This window comes from Procambarus clarkii, chromosome 49 (assembly GCF_040958095.1).
Source record: "Procambarus clarkii isolate CNS0578487 chromosome 49, FALCON_Pclarkii_2.0, whole genome shotgun sequence".
Lineage (NCBI taxonomy): Eukaryota > Metazoa > Arthropoda > Malacostraca > Decapoda > Cambaridae > Procambarus > Procambarus clarkii.
Window position 1 is genome coordinate 6,039,927 of NC_091198.1, and position 17,842 is coordinate 6,057,768.

Below are 17,842 nucleotides of genomic sequence, written 5' to 3' on the forward strand. Positions count from 1 at the left end.
GAAAATACCCCCCCCCCCCAGCAGGAGTATGAGTAGCCTGGGAGAAGCTTCGGCACAGTTTGTTTTAACAAAATAACTGGTCACACAGACCACAATGCTCCCCACCAACCAAAACACTCCCAAACCAAGGAAAAACAAAGTCACAGATTTACTTATTAAAGGCTTTAATATATTTAATTTATTTAATAACACAGATTAAAGGTTTACCTTAAGGGCGAGGACCACCACAAGTGAGGAAGCCCCCCTGAAAGGAGTGTTGACTGAATGCCCCCAGGGAAAGATAACCTTCACCATGCAAGGCTAGTACTTACAGAGCGCACAGGGAAGGAAACCCTGAGCACATGCAGTTCCAGTACACTAAACTCCTGGCTCACGCACACATCCCTATAGGAACACACCGCCTCAAAAGCAAAAACACCAAAGAAAACGGGATGCCAGAGCAAAGTGACTACCAGGCCCGGACATCAGTATAGAACTAGACTCTGCACGACCTGGCTGACCCAGGCAGGTAGGTGGGGGCAGACTAGTGAAGAAGGGGGGGGGCAGACTAGTGAAGAAGGGGGGGGGCAGACTAGTGAAGAAGGGGGGGGGGGACAGACTAGTGAAGAAGGGGGGGGGGGGCAGACTAGTGAAGAAGGGGGGGGGGCAGACTAGTGAAGAAGGGGGGGGGCAGACTAGTGAAGAAGGGGGGGGGGGCAGACTAGTGAAGAAGGGGGGGGGGCAGACTAGTGAAGAAGGGGGGGCAGACTAGTGAAGAAGGGGGGGGGGCAGACTAGTGAAGAAGGGGGGGGGGCAGACTAGTGAAGAAGGGGGGGGGCTAGTTTTACAAAATTTTGTTTTCATTGTGGGGGAGTTCGTTTGGGAAATTTTAGGCTACAGTTTCGTTTTAACCATGCGGTAGTCTGTTTTGATTTGCTTATCTTGCTAGGAGCCTTCCCTTGGATGGTGGAAAAGATGATAAACTTTACATTTATTTAAAGTGTTCACAGGCCATTGCTCCCTGCTCCTCTCTGAGGGGGGTGGGGGCAGGATCTGGCTCATAGTTGTTTTGTTGTATAAGATTCGTTCCTTGGAACAAAAAGTTCCAAGTAGCACGGGCTATGGTGAGCCCGTAGTGGACTTTTTTCTCATAGTCCACAGAAGGCCAACAGAACTCTGCAACTGATGACACCTAGTAGTATGGCATTTATTCAGTGTGATAGCTCCAGAGAGCTGACAATTTTCCTCACAGAAAATACAATAACAGAAGCAGTATTAAAAATCAAATTAATGATTTGAATGCACTTGTGTGCAAAGATTCAATGGGCATTATGGAATTTTAATTAATCCAGATTGTAGATGAATGTAGACAATTGGAAACTTACGAGAACAGAAAATTATGGGACACCAGTTATTTCACATTAATATACAAATTTAAACAGGAGGGGAATTAGCAGTAATATCAGAATTTTTTTTAAATTTTCACCAAAAAATGAATAAAAACTCATGAACATAATGTTTTTTCTGTCTTGTTAGCAGCCAGTTAGAAAAGTTATACAAAAGTTGTTAAGTTTCTTACTTCCTTCGTAATCAACTGCTTCTTTATCCGGACGCTTTTCTTTCTCTACAGAAACAATTTTCCTGTTAGTGAATTCCCGTAGCTGCATGAGAACTACTTCATAGGCCTCGTAGCAGAATAACACTTCCACATTGCGTTCCTGCACAGGAGAAAAAAGAAACATTAACTGTTATATCCTCAGTATCATAATTCTAAGAACTGTCCAGCATTGCAAACATCACTAAATTATTGTATTGAGTGGAACACCTTAAACCTAAATGGTTCAGAGATTAAGGTGTGGATCAACAAGTAAGTCTGTTTTAGACCTGGAACAGTTCCACACCGGCTAGTCTTAGATGATATAACTACTATTTGAGTCTTATTATTTCCACAACCTATTTTTTTCAGGGAAAAGCTCCTAGTGGCTCCCTGAAGCCACTATACTGATATAGTGCCAAACTACAAGGTGCCATCAGTTGTGGAGTTCGTATTGACAGAACCTGACCCACCTCACAGGTGCAGGGAGCAAAGGCAGTTATGAAAAAAATTTGTCAACTTATTTCTGTTTGCCACCACCAAAGCAAGGCACCCAGAAAGTCAATGCAGCAAAATAGACCACAGCCTCAAAACCACCAAATGAACAACAATGTAAACAAACAATTGAAAATTCATGAAACTTGAGCTAGCCCTTTTGCCTCCACCTTCCTCAACATTTGGGGGGAGGAGGGAGGCAGTCAGGTGTCAGCCAACTGCTCCACCCTCAGTTCTAATGCTGATATGAATGTGCCTAGTTCCTCTCTCATTGTTCTGACTCTGGTCTTGGTTTCAGCTCAGTGGTGTTTTGCCCTCGGGGCTTTTTCTGTGTATGGTTGTGCAACGTGAGCCAGGAGTTTAGTGTTCTTGGAGCTGCATGTGCCCAGGGCTACCTTCCATGTGCGCTCATTAAGTGCTGTCCTTGCGTTGTCAGGGTTCACTCCCTAAAGGGGTCTCCATGCTTGTGGTGGCTCTCGCCCTGAAGGTAAGCTTATTGTCTTGGACTGTCAGTCTCTCCTTGGGTCGAGTGTGTTTATATGCTGGTGGGGCGCACTGAGGTAGGCCTTGCAGATTACGATACCTGGTTTGGTCTGCTATTCTTCTGTGTTCCACGGTCGGGTATCTTGAGAATTAGTGGTACTTAATTTGTAACTCGGTTCTTTTATGGCCTTTATTTTTCATTGTGCCCTCATTCCTCTAAGGGGGGTTTATTTGTGCCATTCCTGACTTATTAGGTTTACCTAGTGTCTAGGCATGGATGCTCCCCCTTTTTGGTTTCTCTCTTGCTCTTTCTGGTGGTATTGGGTGTTAATAGGGAAACCTATACAATTATATAGGAGTTACCAGCATGGCGATAACAGTGCCTGGGCATACCTGCAGGGAACATTCACCCTGCAAGCCCTGGTAAACCCCTTATGGGTTTGATGGTCCTTGTGATCCACCCACCATCCCTGCTCTCACTTCGAGCAAATTTCTGGGTTGCGCACCATCCATGCTTTGTGGCAATGCTCAGTTTGTCTGCCTCCACTGCTACCTGTTGGGTCTGTGACACCTTTGGCCCTGAGTCATGAAGGGGATGCTCCCTTCAAGTTGCTCTACTCTGCCAATTTTGGAGGGGCTTCTGGCAGCAACTGCTGGTGTCTTTAGTTCCTGGATTGCAGCAGTCAAGGTTGTGTCCCCGGTTTGAGGTCCGGGGCTAGCAAATGATGCTTGTCTCATGGAATAGGCGGTGATTTTGTCCATACCTCCTTTTCCTTCCTTCTCCTTTGGGCAGGGAGTTTGCCCTTCTCTTTTTCCCCCTGCCCCTGGCCCAGTAGCAGGTTTAGGGTTGGGGTTTTTCTTTGGGATATCCCTTCCTTCAGCTACGAGGGTTGTCCGTTTCAATTCGAGTGTAGATACAGTTGAGCCTTCTCATCTTGCCAAGGTTTCTGGGAACTCCTTTTTAGTTCCATCACGCAAAACAATAAAAAAACAGCTTTGAATGTAATGAAACGTCATTTTCTAGGTGAGAGCCCGGAGGCTCCACAGATCTATCCAGGCAGATATGTATACAGTATTATTAGATTTTGGCATCAGTGTGAATGAAGTTTTAGGCCTACCAGGGACCACGAGCCAGAACCTGGCCCCCTCAATGAGGCACGAGGAGCAATGGCCTATAGAACTGCACATGTGATTTGGAGCATTCTATGTCTGCCATTGACCAGGCCAGGCACCCAGAAAGGCAAGCGCCTCAAAACAAGCCCCTCTTCTGGTTAAAACCACTACTGAAACTAACGAGTGGACTCAACTCCCCAAATGAAAACGAGCATGATGTCACATGTGCCGTGTCACTTGTCTGCTCACCTCCCCCCCCACCCCCGGGAGCGGGAAGGGGGAGCCCCAGACCCCTCATGCCAGCGATCCACCCCAGTTCTCGGCTGATGTGATAAGGCTCAGTCGTGTGGCTCCAGCTCCAGATTCTCTGTTGTGCTATGCCTTGTGTTCAGTACTGCTCTTACAGTGGCGTGTGAGCAGGGAGTAATAATCTAATATTCACAGGTACTCGGGCTGCATGTACTTAGGGTTCCCTTCCCCGAGTGCCCTGTACTGAGTGCTGAGTGCCCTGTACTGAGTGCTGAGTGCCCCAGCCCTTGGGGACTGGGGTTGTCTTCCACAAGGCACCTTGGGAACTACCTCTGTTGGTCTTTTGCTGCTCGGTAATTGACCGCCCTGGGAGTGTTGGGGGGTTTCCTCCTCGCTTTTTACCTTGGGGTAACTTTTTTTTTTTTTTAATTTTTATTTTTACATGCAAGCATGCGTATAATGTACAAGAAAAACAGAACAAATACAACATAGAACAAAACTACAAAGCACACATATGTACAAGGACAAAGGAACAAATCAATAGAAGACCAGCCAGAAGGGCTGACCACAAAACAAAAATGCAGATACAAACATAACATATATAAACACAGCGTAAGACAAACATAAGGGAAAACCCCAGGACAAAACTCACACAAAACAAGCCTGCTAACACCTCAAATACATACAGAGAGGCGAGAAACATACAAGAATAAGGACAATAACAATAAAGAAAACAGATCCGCCATAACAAACGGAAGGCAAAACATAACAAAGAGCACACGCCAACAGCCTGAAGGGCACACAATATGACAAACAAGTGCACACGACATCCATAACCAAACACACAAACGCATAGGAACCGCACACCCCCCCACGAGCCATACAAAAAAACCCACAAAACAAACCGGAGCACGCAGGAACCGGGAAACAATACCCACCCCACCCACTCACATACACACCCCACAACCAGGCAACACAAAATACATAGAAATCACTTGCGAGGAACATCGGAAGAAACGTACTTCTCCGGGAACAGCTCACGAGGATATTTCGACTTGTAAGCTTCCCAGACGAGATCTTCAAGGTCGGTAGGGTTTTTGATCCCCCGCGCTCGAGCGGGTATCATAAACTCGGGAACATCTATATCTGGCGGCATCGGCCAATGCCTAAGGTCACTGACGCAAGTCGCATAACGAGGCTGGGGAGCGCCAACCACGCCCTTCGAGGAAGCAGACGACACCGGAGAAGCGGACGAGGGTCGCCGAGCCTGCCACGCCTTCGCCATCGGAGCAGGTGTCGGACGCTGAGACGATAGCACTTCCACGGATACCGCAGGAGACACGGAAGGGACTGCAGGAAACGGAAGAGGCGGCAAGACCGCTGCCGAGGAAACGGGTAACGAGGAAGGGGCCACAGAACATCCAGAGCGAGCATCCTTTCTCAACATCACCACCAGGCCACCCCGCTCACCACCAACTACAGCAGGGGGAACCACCGCCCACGAAGAACCGGAGCCATCCGACGCAGGCAACGCACCTGAAGCAGGACCCTCGGACACCGGACCAGAAGTGGAGGCCGAAACGCCGGCACTGGCATCCTCAGGCAAGTGTACCTCCGCCACCACCGTAGTGTGCACCACATCCGGAGCCACCCCACCGTCAACGGAAGGACGACACTCGTCGAATTCGCCAACATCAGCCCACGCAGAAGAACGCCGGGAACGCTTAGGCTCGGGCCGCACATCATCAGACCCGGAGGCAGACTCAGCGACCCGGGCAGCACCAACCGAGCGAACCGACGCACGCCGCAGCACGGCAGCCTCCTCAACCACACGGGGCACCAGGCCAGGCACAGGAGGGAATTCCGGATCCACCTCATCTCCCAGCACAGCCGGGACAGACGGCGAGGGTGCAGGGACCGGGACAGACACAGCAGAGGAAGAACTGGAAGACGAGGGGTCCGAGCAAACGGCAGGCGGAAGAGGCGCAGGGACACCAGTTGGAGCACTAGGCGAGGACCCAACCTCTGGAAGAGATGCGGCAACAACAGGGGGCGCAACAGGCGGATCAACAGCTGCTACAGAGGGCACCTCCTCAGCCGAAGAGACGTCCATACCCACCGATTCATCCCCCACAGGAAGGGGCGGAAAATCCTCCTCACTGAAGAGGTTCACTGGTGCAACAGGAGGCGCAGAACAGTCAGCAGCCTGATGGCCCAAAAGACCACAACGATAACACGTCCGCGGCTGACGGGCGTAAAACACCCGAACGTTGTACCCCATAAGGCGCACAGAGGACGGAATATCCGCCCGGAGTCTCATGTCCAGGGTGCGAATGTTAGACCTCACACCCTTAGGAGGACTAGAAGACACCACGTTCACTCTCACACTAACAACTGCGCCAAACCGCCCGAAATACCGCCGTAGCAGAGCCTCTGGAAACTCCAAGGGAGCCCCATGCACACTGATGTAAGTAAGTGCACCACTTCTATCCGAGAGGGTGACAGTGCCCGCACCATCCGGCAAGGGCAGTGTCCGCCCCTCGTATCGCCGGAGAAAATCGCGATACGCCGCCTCCTCTGCAAACTTCACAATGGCCCTACGGGCCGTTACCAACTCGACCCCATAAATCGCAAACACAGGGACAGAGAGCAGTTCACAAGCCAGGGCAATCTCCGGGTAACCAGCCCGCACAGAGAACTCTAGTCCCACAGACTGAGCCCGGACGACTAGGGGTAGAGGGACCCCCATCGTAACGCCACGTCAGCACAGGCGAGCAGACACACACCCGCCCCCAACCGGCCGAAACGGGCAAACAACACCAAACTGCTGGAGCGCCGATTCAACACGTCTGCCCCGCACCGAAGCTAGGGCCAGACTCCTACCTTGGGGTAACTGGTAGTTTTTGCACTGGTAGGAGCACAGGGTACTGCGCAGCTAGTTTTCACATATTACAGTGGCCGGCTCTGTTCCTTCTGGGTACCGTTGTCCTCTTGCAGGGTTTTTCTTTTCATTTTTTTTTGTGCATAGTGGGGGGGGGGGGGGCCTGCTTTTGTACCTAGTGGGGGGTCTGCTTTTGTACCTAGTGGGGGGGGGGCTGCTTTTGTACCTAGTGGGGGGGGGGCCTACTTTTGTACCTAGTGGGGGGGGGGAGGCCTGCTTTTGTACCTAGTGGGGGGGGGGGGCCTGCTTTTGTACCTAGTGGGGGGGGGCCTGCTTTTGTACCTAGTGGGGGGGGGGGGAGGCCTGCTTTTGTACCTAGTGGGGGGGGGGGCCTGCTTTTGTTCCCCTGCCCCCTGTTATATTAAGATCTTGACCTCCTGGGCCCGGTGGTTCCCCTGCTTGGCCCCCGTGAGTGGACACGTCCCGGGGTTTCAGTTTTAGAAATTTGTTTGGCAGATTTGGGTGCCAGTTAGCAGTACCCTGGCTGGGCTTACCCTTAACAAAACCCGTCTTAGGGCCCTGGGAAGCCTTGTAGGGGTGAAAGGGGTCTAATGGATGCGACCCCTGGGTCCCCACTCACTTTTTGAGAGTTTGAAGGTTGCTCTGTCCCCTTGTCTCAGGGTAACGCTCAATGTTTTTGGCTCCGTTATGCTGCCTGTAGAGTAAGTGACACCTTCGACCCCGAGTCCTGCTGTTACGAATCTTACTAGGATTCTAACATTACTCCTGATGCTTATATTACTATTGTCTTGTTCTATAATTATTATAGTATCCAGTTGGATGATATTAGATTCTTGTATGTTATATATTGTTGCATGCTGTTGTGTGCCTGAGTTGCATTATATTGTATGAGGCTTTTGCAAGTATTTTCATGTTGGTTTCTCCGTGTGGGGGGTTGACCGTATTTGGATGTGGCCAGTGTGGGAACTTGATGTCAAGCGAGTGAGTATAGTTCAACCTTGACTAATTCTTATTATTGTTTGCCAGTAAATTATATTGAGTAATGTAACATTATTATATACTCTTATGATTAATAATGATATGAATATTAGTACTACATTTTGTTAGTAGAATTTCTACAATAGTTTATGTAGATATTTAGTTGATATTGTGGTAGACGCCTGCCCTGGGATCCGACGCTTGGGCAGAGGCTGGCAGCTTTGGTCGAGAGGAGACATGTTTTAAGTTAACTCCTTGGTAATGGTTATTTTAGCTAATACTCGGTTAATTCTCTGGTTAGATGATTGTGTATTTTCCCAAATTAGAATTCATGTGCTGGTGTGATTGCTCATTGCTCAATAAGGATTTTATTTATATTATTGCATGCTAAAGAATATTTCTGACTATTATCTGTATTATTTAATTGTTATGTTTGTCAACCTTAGCGTAGATACATTGTTTCCCCAAGTTATGCAGTGTTTTATTCCCTTTACCCCTAGACACCTGTTGGCAAGGGGTACGCCAATTACTGAAAGTGGCGGTGGGTCACATTTTGCCCAAACCCCCCTGCAGTTTTCAAAATATCCCAAACATCCCAAATTCGATACCTGAGCCATATTTTGGACCAAAATTCTGGCTCTCTGCACCTATTCGCAGTTTGAAATTCTGACTTTCTATACCAAAAATATGCCAATTACTGAGAGCGGCGGTGGGTCACATTTTGCCCAAACCCCCCTGCAGTTTTCAAAATATCCCAAACATCCCAAATTCGATACCTGAGCCATATTTTGGACCCAAATTCTGGCTCTCTGCACCTATTCGCCGTTTGAAATTCCGACTTTTTATACCAAAAATATGCCAATTACTGAAAGCGGCGGTGGGTCACATTTTACCCAAACCCCCCTGCAGTTTTCAAAATATCCCAAATTCGATACCTGAGCCATATTTTGGACCCAAATTCTGACTCTGTGCACCTATTCGCAGTTTGAAATTCCGACTTTTTATACCAAAAATATGCCAATTACTGAAAGCAGCGGTGGGTCACATTTTGCCCAAACCCCCTTGCAGTTTTCAAAATATCCCAAACATCCCAAATTCGATACCTGAGCCATATTTTGGACCCAAATTCTGGCTCTCTGCACCTATTTACAGTTTGAAATTCCTACTTTTTATACCAAAAATCTGCCAATTACTGAAAGTGGCGGTGGGTCACATTTTGCCCAAACCCCCCTGCAGTTTTCAAAATATCCCAAACATCCCAAATTCGATACCTGAGCCATATTTTGGACCCAAATTCTGGCTCTCTGCACCTATTCGCAGTTTGATATTCCAACTTTTTATACCAAAAATATGCCAATTACTGAAAGCGGCGGTGGGTCACATTTTGCCCAAACCCCCCTGCAGTTTTCAAAATATCCCAAACATCCCAAATTCGATACCTGAGCCATATTTTGGACCCAAATTCTGGCTCTCTGCACCTATTCGCAGTTTGATATTCCAACTTTTTATACCAAAAATATGCCAATTACTGAAAGCGGCGGTGGGTCACATTTTGCCCAAACCCCCCTGCAGTTTTCAAAATATCCCAAACATCCCAAATTCAATACCTGAGCCATATTTTGGACCCAAATTCTGGCTCTCTGCACCTATTCGCAGTTTGAAATTCCGACTTTTTATACCAAAAATATGCCAATTACTCAGAGCAAGGGTGGGTCACATTTTGCACAAACCCCCCTGCAGTTTTCAAAATATCCCAAACATCCCAAATTCGACACCTGAGCCATATTTTGGACCCAAATTCTGGCTCTCCGCATCTATTCGCAGTTTGAAATTCCGACTTTTTATACCAAACAAATGCCAATTACTGAAAGCGGCGGTGGGTCACATTTTACCCAAACCCCCCTGCAGTTTTCAAAATATCCCAAATATCCCATATTCGATACCTGAGCCATATTTTGGACCCAAATTCTGGCTCTCTGCACCTATTCGCAGTTTGAAATTCTGAATTTTTATACCGAAAATATGCCAATTACTGAAAGTGGCGATGGGTCACATTTTGCCCAACCCCCCTGCAGTTTTCAAAATATCCCAAATATCCCAAATTCGATATATTTTGTCACAGTATATCCACAGCATAGATATAAGTTTACTAGAATACGTCCAGCTGAGGATAACAAAGTTAATTCCCAAAATTAGCAACCTGTCATATGAAGAAAGATTGTCAAAGTTTAAATTACATTCTCTAGAAAAACAAAAAATTATATAGGGGTGACATGTGATTTATGTTTTTGTTGATTTGTTTCTTTATTTTTATAAATAAAACATACTTACTGTCTTATTCCAAGTTTTACGACAATATTATAAGGTTTAAGATATAAAGCTCAATATATTTCTCTTTTTTTATACAGGACCTATACGTTAATATAACGTTATATTAATGTAACTATGTCGTGTAAATATCGTTATATTGACGATATATAAATGTTATATTTATGTTATAAGAACGTAAATTGGATAGGTTTACATAAAGTAAACCCAAAAAAAACAAATGTTGACTGAATTTTTTTATTTTTTATATATAAAACATGAAAACACTATAATTCCATAGCATTCACTATTATTTTTAAATTTTGACATAAATCTTAAAAAACTGTGCCTCAAGAATTTTTTTAGTTATATCTAGTGGTTTTAAGGACGTCCGAAATACGTATTTATGTCAAATGTTATAATATTACCTTTGTGGCACAATTTAAAAACGTCCACAAGCGTTCTGTGTTTGCTGGGTAGAAATCCTAGGAATCCTACTAGAAATCCTAGGAATCCTACTAGAAATCCTAGGAATCCCACTATAAATCCTATGAATCCTACTAGAAATCCTAGGAATCCTACTAGAAATCTACTAGAAGTCCTAGGGATCCTACTAGAAATCCTAGGGATCCTACTAGAAATCCTAGGAATCATACTAGAAATACTAGGAATCATACTAGAAATCCTAGGAATCATACTAGAAATCCTAGGAATCATACCAGAAATCCTAGTAATCATACCAGAAATCCTAATAATTCTACTAGAAATCCTAGGAATCCTTTTCGAAATTCTAGAAAACCTTCTCGAAATTCTAGGAATCCTACTAGAAATCAAAGGAACCCTACTAGAAATCCTACTAGAAATCCTAGGGACCCTACTAGGAATCCTACTAGAAATCCTTGTAATCCTACTAGAAATCCTCTGAATATTTCTAGAAATCCTGGGAATCCTACTAGAAATCCTAGGAATCCTACTAGAGATCCTTGGAATACTACTAGAAATCCTAGGAATCCTACTTAAAATCCTAGGAATGTTACTTAAAATCCTAGGAATCCTACTTAAAATCCTAGGAATCCTAAACATCCTAGGAATCCTACTAGAAATCCTTGTAATCCTACTAAAAATCCTACTAGAAATCCTTGGAATCCTACTTGAAACTCTAGGAATCCTACTAGAAATTCTAGGAATCCTACTAGAAATTCTAGGAATCCTACTAGAAATCCTTGTGACCCTACTAGAAATCCTAGAAATTCTACTAGAAATCCTAGGGACCCTACTATAAATCCTAAGAATCCTACTGGAAATCCTTGTAATCCTACTAGAAATCCTTGTAATCTTACTAGAAATCCTGGGAATCTTTCTAGAAATCCTGGGAATCTTTTTAGAAATCCTGGGAATCCCACTGGAAATCCTAGGAATCCTACTAGAGATCCTTGGAATACTACTAGAAATCCTAGGAATCCTACTTAAAATCCTAGGAATCCTAAACATCCTAGGAATCCTAAACATCCTAGGAATCCTACTAGAAATTCTTGTAATCCTACTAAGAATCCTACTATAAATCCTTGGAATCCTACTAGAAATCCTAGAAATCCTACTAGAAATTCTAGGAATCCTACTAGAAATTCTAGGAATCCCACTAGAAATACTAGGAATTCTACTACAAATCTCCGGAATCCTACTAGAAAACCTGGGAATCCCACTAGAAATCCTAGGAATCCCACTAGAAATCCTATGAATCCCACTAGAAATCCTAGGAATCCAACTAGAAATCATAGGAATCCTACTAGAAATCCTCGGAATCCTACTAGAAATCCTGGGAATCCCACTAGAAATCCTAGGAATCCCACTAGAAATCCTAGGAATCCTACTAGAAATTCTAGGAGACCTATTAGAAATCCTTGGAATCCTACTAGAAATCCTAGGAATCCTGCTAGAAATCCTAGGAATCCCAGTAGAAATCTGGGAATCATTCTAGAAGTCCTGGGAATCCTACTAGAAATCATGAGAATCCTACTGGAAATCCTAGTAGAAACCTTAGAAATCCTAGGGATTCTGTTAGAAATCCTAGGAAGCCTACTAAAAATTATAGGAATCCTATTAAAAATTCTAGGAATCCTACTAGAAATCCTAGAAATCCTACTAGGAAACCTAGAAATCCTACTAGAAATCATACTAGAAATCCTACTAGAAACCCTAGAAATCCTAGGGATTATACTAGAAATCCTTGGAATTCTACTAGAAATCCTAGTAATCCTACTGGAAATCCTAGTAATCCTACTAGAAATCCTAGAAATCCTACTAGAAATCCTAGCAATCATACTAGAAATCCTAGTGGTCCTACTAGAAATACTAGGAATCCCACTAGAAATCCTAGGAATCCTACTAGATATCCTAGGAATCCTACTAGATATCTTAGGAATCCTACTGGATATTCTAGAAATCCTACTAGATATCCTAGAAATCATACTAGAAATCCTAGGAATCTTACTAGAAATCGTATAAAAATTCTACTAGGAATCCTACTAGAAATCCTACTAGGAATCCGCTAGATATCCTACTAGAAATACTACTTGGAGTCCTACTAGAACTCACCTAAAAAATCCAACTAGTAATTCTATCATAAATCCTTCTAGGAATCCTACTAGAAATACTACTAGAAATCTTAGAAATCCTACTACAACTCCTACTAGAAATCCCACTCGGAATCCTACTAGGAATCCCCTAGAACGCCTACTAAAAATACTAGAATGAATCCTACTAGAAATCACATAGAAATCCTACTACAAATACTACTAGAGATCCAACTAGGAATCCATTGGAAATCTTAACAGAAATCACATAGAAATCCTACTAGAAATCCTACTAGGAATCATCTAGGAATCCTACTAAAAATCAGTTAGAAACTCTACTAGGAATCCTAGTAGGAATTCCCTAGAAATCCTACACGAAATTCTAGAAATCTTACTAGAAATCACTTAGAAATTCTACTAGAATCCTTACTATGAATCCTACCAAAATCCTACTAGGAAACCCCTAGAAATCCAACTAGAAATCCTTGAAATCCTACTAGAAATCACCTAGAAATCCTAATAGAGATCCTAATATAAATCCTGCTAGGGATCCTCTAGAAGGTCTTCTATAAATACTACTAGGAATCCTACTAGAATTCACCAAAAAATCCTATTTGAAACCCTTCTACAAATCCTACTATGATTCCTACTAGAAATCATACTAGGAATCCTACTAGAAATCCTACTAGAAATCCCCTAGAAATACTACTAGAAATCACATAGAAATCCTATTAGAAATGCTACTAGGAATACTACTAGCAATCCTACTAAGCATTCTCTAGAAATCCTACTAGAAATCCTACAAGGAATCTTAATATAAACCTTACTAGGAATCCCCTAGAAATCCTACTAGAAATCACCTAGAAACCCTACAAGAACTTACTATAAATCCTAGAAATCCTACTAGAAATCACCTAGAAATCCTACTAGAAATCCTATTGAAAATCCTACTAGGAATCCTGCTAGAAATCCTACTAGGGATCTCCTAGAAATCCTACTAGAAATCACCTAGAAATTCTACTAAAAATCATACTAGGATTCCAACTAGGAATCCTAAAACTCCTACTAGGAATCCCTTAGAAATCCTACTAGAAATCCTAGAAATCATACTAGAAATCACCTAGAAACCCTACTAGAAATCCTTTAGAAATTCCACTAGAAATCCTACTAGTAATCTCCTTTGAATCCTACTGTAAATCGCCTAAAAATTCTTCTAGAAATCCTACTAGGAATCCTGCTAGAAATCCTATTAGGAGTCCCCTAGAAATCCTACTAGAAATCCTACTGGAAATCACCTAAAAATCCTACTAGAACTCACCTGGAAATCCTACTAGAAATACAACTCGAAATCCTACTAGGAATCCTACTAAAAATCCTACTAGTAATCCCCTGTAAATCCTACTGTAAATCACTCAAAAATCCCACTAGAAATCCTACTAGGAATACCCTAGAAATCCTACTAGAACCCCTACTAGGAATACTACTAAAATCCTACTTGGAATCCCCTAGAAATCCTACTAGAAATCCTACTAGAAATATCCCAAAATCCTACTATAAATCCTACTAGGAATCCCCTAAAATTCTACTAGGAAACCTACTAGAAATCCCCAAGAAATCCTACTAAAAATCACCTAGAAGTCCTACTAGAAATTCTACTAGAAATCCCCAAGAAATCCTACTAAAAATCACCTAGAAGTCCTACTAGAAATTCTACTAGAAATCTTTCTAGAAATCACTTAGAAATCCCACTAGAAATCCTACTAAGCATCCCCTAGAAAACATTCTAGAAATACTACTAGGAATCCTACTAAAAATCACATAGAAATCCTACTAGAACTCCTAGAAATCCTACTAGGAATCCCCTAGAAGTCCTACTAGAAATCACTTAGAAATCCTACTAGGAATCCAACCTACTAGAAATCCTACTAGAAATCCTACTAGGAATCCTACTAGGAATCGCCAAAAAATCCTACTAGAAATGCTATTAGAAATCTTTCTAGAAATTATATAGAAATTCTACTAGAAATCCCACTAGAAATCCCACTAGAAATGCTACTAAGCATCCCTCTAGGAATCCTACTAGAAATCCTACTAGGAATCCCCTGGAAATTATACTAGAAATCATAGAATTCCTACTTGAAACCACCTAGAAATCCTACTAGAATCCCTACTAGGAATCCTTCTAAAATCCTACTTGGAATCTTAGAAATCCTAGTAGAAATCCAAGAAATCCTACTTGAAATCCTACAAGGAATCCTACTAGAAATCTTACTAGGAATCCCTTAGAAATCCAAGAAGAAATTACTTAGAAATCCTTCTCGGAATCCTACTAGAAATCCTACTAGAAATCATACTTGCAATCCTACTAGAAATCCTACTAAGCATCTCCTAGAAATCCTACTATGAATCCTACTAGGAATCACCTTGAAATCCTACTAGGAATCCTACTAGAAATCACCTCTGAATTATACAAGGAATCCTACTAGAAATCCTACTAGCAATCCCTCTAGGAATCCTATTAGAAATCCTACTAGGAATCCCCTAGAAATCCTACTAAAATCCTACTAGAAATCTTATTAGGAATCCCCTAGAAATCCGAATAGAAATCAACTAGAAATCCTACTAGAATTCCTACTAGGAATACTACTAGAAATCCTGCTGTAAATCACGTAGAAATCCGATAAGGAATCCTGTTAGAAATCTTACTAGGAATCCCCTAGAAATCCTTTTTAGAAATCCTAGAAATTACGCGTTGGTACATTCAAGCACCGGTAAATTAAATAGATAAACCTCTAATCTTGATGTGTGTGAATGTAATTTCGCTATATGAAAGCTCACTAAGAAAGTTGACCAGATCACACAATAGAAGGTGAAGGGACGACGACGTTTCGGTCCGTCCTGGACCATTCCTAAGTAGATTGTGATAGGGAAGATGACTGATAAAGATTAAGCCACCCAAGAGGTGACACGGGCATAAATAGGCCGTGAGGAATTAATCTCACTAAGGAATTCAGAGTGATATTCGTCTCCCACTCAATCCCTCCCTAACCAAAGAGAATGTGTAATTCAATAACAGAAAACCATGCATTCAATGGCTAACTATTATTATTAGATTCTCGATTACAGTTACCCATTGATTTAAAATTAATTTCAACAACGACCACGTCGCATTGAATACAACTTAAATAACAAATCGATTTGTTCACTAAATCTAAACAAAATCATAATATTCAAGGAACCTAATTCAATCTTTTCATAGCAACCGTGTCTAATACCAGTTTCCACATTCTTATATAAAAGGAAAAGTATTCTAACCTGCAATATCTCAATAAACCGTAAAAATAACTAATTGGCAACTCATCAACACAAAATCAAATTCCCCAGTCAATTGAGCATGCTAATAACACCTTATCTTGGTTCTAGCGTTATTATATGTTATTATTGACCTGACCAAACCTGATTGAACCTCACCTTACCTCCCTTAACCTAACTCAAATTGCACTCAAGTTTTCAAAATATCGCAAAGCTGACTCATGAGCATTATTTTGCTATATATTTTGTTTACTTTTGCTATGGCACCCTTCCTTATGGCACCCTTCCTTATGGCATCCTTCCTTATGGCATCCTTCCCTATGGCATCCTTCCTTATGGCATCCTTCCTTATGGCATCCTTCCTTATGGCACCCTTCCTTATGGCATCCTTCCTTATGGCATCCTTCCTTATGGCATCCTTCCCTATGGCATCCTTCCTTATGGCACCCTTCCTTATGGCATCCTTCCTTATGGCATCCTTCCTTATGGCATCCTTCCTTATGGCACCCTTCCTTATGGCATCCTTCCTTATGGCATCCTTCCTTATGGCATCCTTCCCTATGGCATCCTTCCTTATGGCATCCTTCCCTATGGCATCCTTCCCTATGGCATCCTTCCCTATGGCATCCTTCCCTATGGCATCCTTCCCTATGGCATCCTTCCCTATGGCATCCTTCCTTATGGCATCCTTCCTTATGGCATCCTTCCTTATGGCACCCTTCCTTATGGCATCCTTCCTTATGGCATCCTTCCTTATGGCATCCTTCCTTATGGCATCCTTCCTTATGGCATCCTTCCTTATGGCATCCTTCCTTATGGCATCCTTCCCTATGGCATCCTTCCTTATGGCATCCTTCCCTATGGCATCCTTCCCTATGGCATCCTTCCCTATGGCATCCTTCCCTATGGCATCCTTCCCTATGGCATCCTTCCCTATGGCATCCTTCCTTATGGCATCCTTCCCTATGGCATCCTTCCCTATGGCATCCTTCCCTATGGCATCCTTCCTTATGGCATCCTTCCCTATGGCATCCTTCCCTATGGCATCCTTCCCTATGGCATCCTTCCCTATGGCATCCTTCCCTATGGCATCCTTCCTTATGGCACCCTTCCTTATGGCATCCTTCCTTATGGCATCCTTCCTTATGGCATCCTTCCCTATGGCATCCTTCCTTATGGCATCCTTCCCTATGGCATCCTTCCCTATGGCATCCTTCCCTATGGCATCCTTCCCTATGGCATCCTTCCTTATGGCATCCTTCCTTATGGCATCCTTCCTTATGGCACCCTTCCTTATGGCATCCTTCCTTATGGCATCCTTCCTTATGGCATCCTTCCTTATGGCACCCTTCCTTATGGCATCCTTCCTTATGGCATCCTTCCTTATGGCATCCTTCCTTATGGCATCCTTCCTTATGGCATCCTTCCTTATGGCATCCTTCCTTATGGCATCCTTCCTTATGGCATCCTTCCCTATGGCATCCTTCCTTATGGCATCCTTCCCTATGGCATCCTTCCCTATGGCATCCTTCCCTATGGCATCCTTCCCTATGGCATCCTTCCCTATGGCATCCTTCCCTATGGCATCCTTCCCTATGGCATCCTTCCCTATGGCATCCTTCCTTATGGCATCCTTCCTTATGGCATCCTTCCCTATGGCATCCTTCCCTATGGCATCCTTCCCTATGGCATCCTTCCTTATGGCATCCTTCCCTATGGCATCCTTCCCTATGGCATACTTCCCTGTGTACCGTATTTTGAACACTGTCAATTTGGGCAAAACCTGACCAATCGCTGTTTTCACTAATTTGCACATTTTCGGTACTAAAAGTCGTAATTTAACAATCCAGACATGTG

General features: G+C 43.4%; 2 protein-coding genes across 8 annotated transcripts in view; both read right to left on the reverse strand.

Annotated features, from left to right (window-relative positions):
• LOC123768334 (proteasomal ubiquitin receptor ADRM1-like) overlaps nucleotides 1-17,842 on the reverse strand; it is a 435,185-nt gene that overhangs the window by 10,289 nt on the left and 407,054 nt on the right. For 6 of the 7 annotated variants that reach the window (XM_069302940.1, XM_069302944.1, XM_069302938.1 and 3 more), the window contains exon 2: nucleotides 1,559-1,697. The exons of the other annotated variant lie outside the window; for it this stretch is intronic. The gene's annotated coding sequence lies outside the window, so the exon portion shown is untranslated. The remainder of the gene's footprint in view (nucleotides 1-1,558; nucleotides 1,698-17,842) is intronic. 7 annotated transcript variants of the gene reach the window in all.
• On the reverse strand, nucleotides 1,512-17,801 carry LOC138351271 (titin homolog). Its single transcript, XM_069302902.1, has 2 exons — nucleotides 16,239-17,801; nucleotides 1,512-1,697 (listed from the first exon to the last, which is right to left on the reverse strand). The coding sequence occupies exons 1-2, from the start codon at nucleotides 17,799-17,801 to the stop codon at nucleotides 1,512-1,514; spliced, it is 1,749 nt and encodes a 582-aa protein (XP_069159003.1).